Below are 7943 nucleotides of genomic sequence, written 5' to 3'. Positions count from 1 at the left end.
CTCCTTGTGAAGTCCTCAAATTAGAAGGGAAACCTCCGTATCCCATGACTCCACCACCAAGGTCAATAAAGTTTTTAGGATTGTTCTGAAAACATAATTGTCTCACAAGAAGACATTCCCTAAAAATATATTTTTGTAACTATCAGAATGCAACAAATAACCCCACAATTATGTAATCCATAATTTCAACAATAAATGACTAGAAGGAAATTCACATACTATTTTTCCGCATGCTGTAGCAAAATAATGTTAGGAACCCGTAAGGCCTCCTGAGAGTTCTCAGTTTCATTGACCGCTCAAATAGATTGTTCCTGAATATGATGGTTGTATCATTGATTCACATACGTGGAGTAATCATTCCAGTCTTTGACAACCTGATCATAACCTGAAGAATGCAACAGAAATGACATTTATATAGCTAGGAACAAAAGATTGCAAATAAGTGCAGTGACCAAGCAATCTTCATTACAATTCACCACCTCCAAAGAAATAGGCTGGGGATGCATAACAAGCGGGCACATAATAATTGCCACAATCAGTAAATCCAGACAGAACAGGTGCCGACGAACCCTCTGAAGGAGTCCGCATGCTTGACGATTCAACATTACTCGATCCAGTATGGGCAACAGAAACCTAAATTTCAGAAGCAACCATTTACTCGCACCAATTATGTTCAAGGTCCAGAGATAGCTTATGCAAGAAAAAAACTACACTGAATAAAAACTATTACCTGCTTGGTAGCTTCAACAACATCTTTGGACTTTGGCTGAGGATCCAAAGACAGCTTCTGTAATAAATTTGAAGCCTTTGCAGTGTAGCATTAAGGACAATACCAACCAGACAAAGCGATCTTTTTGGCAAGAAAAGCTAAAAGCTGAGATGACCGAGAAAGTGCGAAACTGAAATGCATAAACTAACCTGATACAAGTTTCTCTATGATTGAAAAGAACCCTAACAAAGATCTAAGAAGCACCATTTACAGAAAAAAGAAGAAGAAGAAAGCTACGGGATCCAAAACCTCAACCGGCTAAGAAAGAAACACGAAAAGAGAAAGGAAATGGAACCAAAAGTGATCATTCACGATCGATCAAGGAACCCCCGCATAAACCCTTCCAAGAACCCTCGAAGCTGAGCCGACAAGCAAGGAGAAGAAGGAAGGATACGGTCTGCTGCAGGGGCGACGGGTGCCATGAAGGAATAACTCAGCTGGATCAAGAGGCGATGGAATGGAGAGTCGCCACCGCCATGGGAGGATTGGAGAAGGAGACGACGAAGACAGTGAGTGAGAGAAGCCTTTAGTTTAGGGCTTCAAAAATGAAGCGGTGATTCCAATACTGCAAGAACAAGCAGAGGCATTTGACACATGAACAGCTGGGGAGCAGACAGGGAGGGCATAGTCAAGGGCAAGCATCACAGGCATCCAGCTAGAAAAGAATCAAAAGACATTTCTTCCAAATGTGGCTTTCAATTGGAAGAAGAGCATAACCAATCCTACCAGAGAAGAGACGTCTCAAGCATCGACCGGCAAAATTATCGACCAGAGTCACCTACGCCTCCGCTTCCACCTCCACCCAGCAATCTGCACAAGCAACAGCAACCACCCACGCTCCTACCTCACGTTTTAAAAAAGGGGGCATACTTCCACACTCGCCTAGAGCTATATGAGGAGAAAGATTGTATGAGGAGAGAGGTTTAGGGTTCGGGTAGGCTAAGGGGGGAAAACAGGGTGCCAAAAAATTTTCGGAGAGAGGGAAGCAAACCACTGCTACAACAAAAATGAAGAAGGGGAAAAACGGTGAAAGAATAAAGTCAAAGACAACAGTTTATTAAACTGTTGTCTTTGACCCCTAAAAAAGTGCTTAAAGACAACAGTTTTAGAAAACTATTGTAAAAGGTGTTGTTGATTTTACAAAAAGTCGCTCAACGATAATGATTTTTACAAAACTGTTGTCTTTTTTTTTTTTGCCGCTCAAAGACAACGATTTTGTCAAAAATCGTTGTCTTTTACCAAATTAACAACAGTTCCTTCTAAAACCGTTGTCTTTGTGGTGTTGTCTTTTAACAATTTTGTTGTAGTGTCGTGGTGGTGCAGTTGGGGTCCCAATCGATGTCCTTTGTTTGGCAGAGGCAAGAGAGGGGCTCAGTGCTTAGGGGCAGAGACAAGAGCAGGTGCGACAACCTCCTTCTTCCTAGCGAACTATGCCTCCTTTACATTGGTGTATTTAGTTTCCCGTCCTAACATATGATTGAAGTCTTTGGGGGATTTTTTGATCAGGGATCGGAAGAAGTCCCCATTAGTGAGTCCCTGGGAGAAGGCACTCACTAGGATCTTTGAGATGGCCGATGGGACGTCCATGGCCACCTGATTGAATCTTTTGATGTACGCCCTCAACGCTTCCTTAGACCCCTGTTTGAGGGAAAATATGCTCAATGTGGTTTTGTGGTAGTGGCGGCTACTAGCAAAATGGTGGAGGAATGCGTTGTGAAAATCCTTGAAGTAGAGAATGGACTCAGCCGAAAGTCAGTTGAACCATCTTTGTGTCGAGCCAGAAAGAGTGGTAAGAAATACTTGACACTTAACATCATCCGTGTATTGATAAAAGATGATTGCATTTTCAAATTTGAGTAGACGATTCTTTGAGTCGGTCACTCCTCCATACTCTCTGATCGTTAAGGGTTAGAAGTGACTTAGCAGTTTGTCCTCCAATTTCTTAGGAGAATGGCATACTGATCCTCTTGGGAGAGCTACTAGCCATCGGGGTTTCCCCTTTCAGAAATTTCGAGCGGACACATCTCCAGAGAATGATACTTGAGGGCTTTCTACTAGGCCCATATCATCGAATGTCATGCAGAATAGTGCCCTGTGATATGCAACTAGGGAGGGCGCCATGGGCGGCAAGATGATCAACTATGCAGACCCTTGCACGAAGCCGTTCAGAGGAGGAAGAATTGGTTGGAACCCAGTCAGCCCTTCCACTTGGGTCCCTCGCTTGATGTGAATGCTTGTCATTGATACAACGGGGTCATTCTGTAAAGGACACTCGACTGTTACTTGTTGTTATTGTACCAATCTCTGTGCTCAGACAACTATTAGCAACTCCAAGTCTTCTTGCGACAAAGTAACTGTAGTAAGTTGTATAGTCTCTTCCATCTTTGTGTTTTATATTCAGGTGAAGATTCCCATAAACGGCGTCAAATTTGATCCTATTTGAAATCAGGAGAGATGAAACACTAGGCACGTGGCTCTGATATTGACTATGAAAAGACTCTACACTAGAAATTGAAGATGATGTGTGATCTTGCGTGTCAAAAATAGAAAGTAGAGGAAAATCATCAATAATCAGGTCAGGAAGGGGTCCTCGGTACAGACACTCCAACGCTCAAGTCAAACAAGTGTCCAAGAGGAATGTAATGAACAGTAGTGAAGAACAATCGAATTTGGATTCCTTAGGTTGTGTAGTGTAGTGTTTGCATTAGCGTATCTGTGCTTGTAGATGGAGACACCCTTTTATAGTGTTAATTTTACTCTCTGTACGAATATCAAAGCATTGCAAAAAAAGGACCCTTTTGTGTAGGATCGATGACGTGCTAGAGAGGGAGGGGGGGGGGGGGGGGGAATAGCACTCTTGGCTAATTTGTTCGTTTCGAAAAACTCAAAATAACGCAGGAGAATAAAGAACAAGACAAAAGCAATGCTAACATAATTTCTTTTACTTGGTTCGGAGCTTGTGACGACTCCTACTCCAAGGCCCGCGATCGTTGATCTCTTTCGGTGGGCAATCACTAATAGTTCGAATAAAGATTACAAAACTTGAAGTACAATATAACAAAGTTACCAACAACAATAGAATTAGAAGTCTTTCATCGGTTGTTGAAGCAGCGTTGAAGAGAGTAACAGTTGTTCGTTATTGATCTCGAAAATTGTATTGTTGAAGCAATTGGTCGAGCCCTCCTTAAATAGCCAAGTTAGGCATGATCTAGATCCATTGATCTCGGGATTAGGTTTGACTCATCGCTGATCGGTCAACCGATCCCCTGGTTTGGTCGACCGATCCTGCCTGAATCAATCTGTCTTCCAGTCCAGATTCAGCTTCGGATGAGTCCTCATTCGGTCGACCAATCCCGTCATTCGGTCGATCAATCCCGCTATCCTTACTGGCTTATCTGGTATGATCTGATCAATCCGGCCTGATTTTGATCATCGTATATCTACTATTCGATCGAACCCGTTCATCTGACTAGAAATCTATCTGTTTGATTTAGATGTTCGGTCGACTAATCCCCGGTTCCGTCGACCCATCCCTCGGTTTTGTCGACCAATCAAGGCTAAGTCTGACCTTGTAAAAATTGTTAGTTTCCTGCAAAATAGAGTTAGACAAAATAGCAAATAATATATAAATCAATAACTTGACAACCTTTGGACTGTCAGGTGCTGACTTCAAATTTCCTCCGGAAATTCTATGTCGAACTAACGCCTACTATTCCCTCAATGGGGAACGCGTCCTCACCTACTCCTCTTAAGAGAGATTACCTGTTGCTAGACCGATCCTCCAGACCGACTGGACTTTCTGCTGGACGTCCGCTTCATGACCCGTCCAGACTTTCCATCTAAGGTTACCACCCCCTACAACCTAGGATTACCTCCCCCTAGAGTTTTTCATAACCTAGGGTTACCACCCCCTAGAACCTAGAGTTTTCCATAGCCTAGGGTTACCACCCCCTAGGGTTTTCTACCTGCCTAACCACAGCTAGGACTTTCCATCACCTACGGTTACCGCCCCCTAGGACCTAGGGTTACCACCCCCTAGGGTTTTCCATCTGCCTAGAATCCACTAGGACTTTTGTCTAAGACAACTGAGGACTTTCCTGCAAGTTCAAGAACCTTGTTAGATCACAAGACCACTTAACTTTGGATCATTTGCCATAATCAAAACTTAGGTTCTCGTCTGGTGCTCCTTGCAGCAATATTCTGACACTGATAACTTTTCAAAATGGACCTACCATTTCTTTGTTTTTGCAGGGTAGAAGCTTACTCACACAAACATCACAGAGAATATTCACTTGATTCTCTGACAGTTATTATACAAAACACCAAAAGGAAATATTAGGCCATTGGGTTGATGGGCCTTCGACATGGAGAGCTAATCGACTAAACGCCCCTTGGTAGTTCGATCAACCTCCTCTTGTGGATGGGATCGAGTCGCCTAAAGAATGGAAACCTTCTCAGAAGCTCGGCCTTCCCTCAACCCTTATATTCGTGTAAAGTATTTGATTCAGTTGGGTCATGTGTCCAGTATGTCTGATCATACCTCTGGTCTGATCAGTCAAAGCACTCAACAGAGACACCTGAATCATCTCTAAATGTCACTGATATAGCTTGAGGTTTTATCGACTCTGAGGGACTCAGGGTCCGATCGACCTAGTGCCCGATCGGCTAGACCACTCGGCCGAACCAAATGAATTTACTAATTCCGAGTGTTGACCCTTTCTTGACTTTGACCATCATGCCAACAGACCTTCATTTCAATCCTGACTTACGACCCACCTTATTTGTCATATCAATGGTGTTTTATTGTTCTCTCTCTAAAACTAGACCTATTTTTAACTAAATGGAAAAACTAAGGGTGTGTTTAATTTTACGTATTTTTTATTTTCATTTTCTGAAAAATATGTATTTTTTAGAAAATAGAAAATAACTTTTATGCATTCTCTATTTTTTTAAAAAAAATATTATCTATTTTTTTTAAAAACCGATATAAAAAATATAAATTAAACATCATTTTTTTTTAGAAATACGCATTTTTCATAAAATAAAAATGCCCAAACCAAAACACACCCTGGATATTTTGAACAAATATTTAAGCACGCCCACTTTATAAAAATTTCAAAATACATCACGTACATATGCTATAAACTTCTCTAATTAAACTTCTTATTGCCAACAGAGCTAGCTATAACTGCTCGTGAAAGGTAATGCTTCAATGTGTAACTTTTCTCTTTTACTCGGAGGACCGCAAGGGGTAGCGAGGTGAAGGAACTAAGAGAAGATTAACCTTCCTTGAAGCGCTTGCTCCGAAAGATTCAGACATGTCAATGTCCTCTGCTTTCACTCCTTTCGGAAATGCCCAATCGAAGTGGAACAGAAGCTGAGACAATGCCAGCTCCAAAGTGGTCAATCCAAAGGTCATGCCTGCACACATCCTTCTACCGGCACCGAATGGCAAGAACTCAAAGTCATTGCCTTTGAATTCTTTGTCGACACCTTCTTCGAATCTCTCGGGCTTAAAGATCTCGGCATCCTTCCAGTATCTTGGATCCCTTCCTAGTGCCCAGACATTGACGAGGACTCTTGTTCCAGCAGGAAGTGTGTAGCCGAGAACTTCAGTAGTCTCTTGAGCCACTCGTGGAAACAAGAGGGGGAATGGCGGATGCAACCTTAAAGTTTCTTTGACCACTTCATGGAGATAGTTAAATTGTGGAACATCAGTCTCCTCGATGTAACCTTTATCCTTCATAGCTTCTCTGACCTCTTTTTGAGCTCTCTGTAATGTGGAAGGGCGCAACATGAGCTCAGACATAGCCCATTCAATGGTGTTTGCGGTTGTCTCCGTTCCTCCAGCAAACATATCCTGCTCAAATCAACCAATGAAGAAATCATTAATTAATTAATTAATTAATTATAAATAAATTTGAATAATCTGTTGCTAGCTATATGAAATATATATAGGCACAGATATGTATTACTCACAATCACAACAGCCTTGATGTTGTCAAATGAGATTGGCACTTCTAGATTGCCTTCGTCTTTGAGCCTGAGTAAAACATCAATAAGATCCTCCTCTTCACCTGCATCGCGGTTCATCTGATGCTCCTTGATTGTCGCATCCAGGATCACATCTAGTTTCTTGTGATATTTCTTTAACTGAGTGCTAAATCCAGTGAGGATATCAACAACCTGGAGAGACGGAAAGAGATCACCAACGCTAAATCCGCTAGCCAGTTTGATGACTTCCTTGATGGTCTCCATGAACTTCTTCTGTTGCTGGCACCTTCTCCCAAACGAAGCTTGGACCACGATGGAGTTGGTTAACTCGTTCAGCCTCTCCCCCAGATTGACTGGCTTCCCGATGGCAGCAGCGTTGCTGACGTCGCTCATGAGACGACCCACCTGCTCTTTTCTCAAAGACACAAATGACTTGACACGCTTCGCGCCGAGCAGCTCCATGACGCAGATCTTGCGCAGCTGGCGCCAGTACTCGCCGTTGGAGAAGGCGATGTCGCTCTGGCCGTACGCAATGATCTTGGCGGCGGTGAACTCAGGGCGAAAGGCGAAGTTGGCGTCCTGCGCCTTGAGCACCTGCTGCGCGCCCTCCCGTGAGCTGAGTATGATTTGGTCGACTTGGCCGAGGCGGAGTTTCATGACATTCCCATGCTTGCGAGCCAGGTCGCGGAGCGCATGGTGGGGCAACTTGCCAATGAGAAGATGAATGCTGCCGATGAAGGGAAGCCTTGAGGGGGTGGGAAACTCCGGCCCTACGTGCTTAGGCTTGGAGCTGAAGATCCTCCTGACGATGATCAGAAGAACCAAGAAGATGGAGAGCAAGACGGGAAGGGAAGGCACCTGTAACTGTAACTCCATCTTGACCCTCGCAGCTTGTGTGTGCTAATTTGGACAGCAAAATGGGAGCTATATAGCAGCTAAGTCAACAGTCCAAAATTGATGGCCGAACCTTGGATCAACTCGTCAATACCCAAAGTCTTGATCCGTTGAACAATTCTTCCCTGAAGCTATGTAACAAATAAATTTTAGCTGAATCTGAGGTCTGGCTTAAAATCGAGTCCATTCTTCCTGTCACGTCAAAGTCAACCTCGCTGCCTTCTTCGTACCGGCGTCTGCCGATGGAAACGCGAGGCGGATGATAAGACACGGCATCTCCATGTCC

At 43.4% G+C, this 7943-nt stretch overlaps 1 protein-coding gene across 1 annotated transcript; it reads right to left on the bottom strand.

Annotated features, from left to right (window-relative positions):
- Positions 1–5844: 5844 nt before the first annotated feature.
- LOC121984141 (premnaspirodiene oxygenase-like) lies at positions 5845–7669 on the bottom strand. Its single transcript, XM_042536947.1, has 2 exons — positions 6749–7669; positions 5845–6629 (listed from the first exon to the last, which is right to left on the bottom strand). Exons 1-2 carry the CDS (start codon positions 7637–7639, stop codon positions 6000–6002), a joined length of 1521 nt encoding a protein of 506 aa, XP_042392881.1. The 5' UTR covers positions 7640–7669; the 3' UTR covers positions 5845–5999.
- Positions 7670–7943: the final 274 nt, after the last annotated feature.

The sequence above is a fragment of the Zingiber officinale genome, chromosome 5B (genome assembly GCF_018446385.1).
Source record: "Zingiber officinale cultivar Zhangliang chromosome 5B, Zo_v1.1, whole genome shotgun sequence".
Lineage (NCBI taxonomy): Eukaryota > Viridiplantae > Streptophyta > Magnoliopsida > Zingiberales > Zingiberaceae > Zingiber > Zingiber officinale.
Note: the sequence above shows the minus strand (reverse complement) of the source record. Positions and strands in the feature narration are given on the sequence as shown.

What these genes read in the sequence shown, in the direction of transcription:
- LOC121984141 (XM_042536947.1), bottom strand. Translation starts at nt 7,639, where the DNA reads ATGGAGTTACAGTTACAGGTGCCTTCCCTTCCCGTCTTGCTCTCCATC. An exon ending in ACATCAAGGCTGTTGTGATT is followed by an intron (nt 6,630 to 6,748) that starts GTGAGTAATACA and finishes TGATTTGAGCAG; the next exon opens with GATATGTTTGCTGGAGGAAC.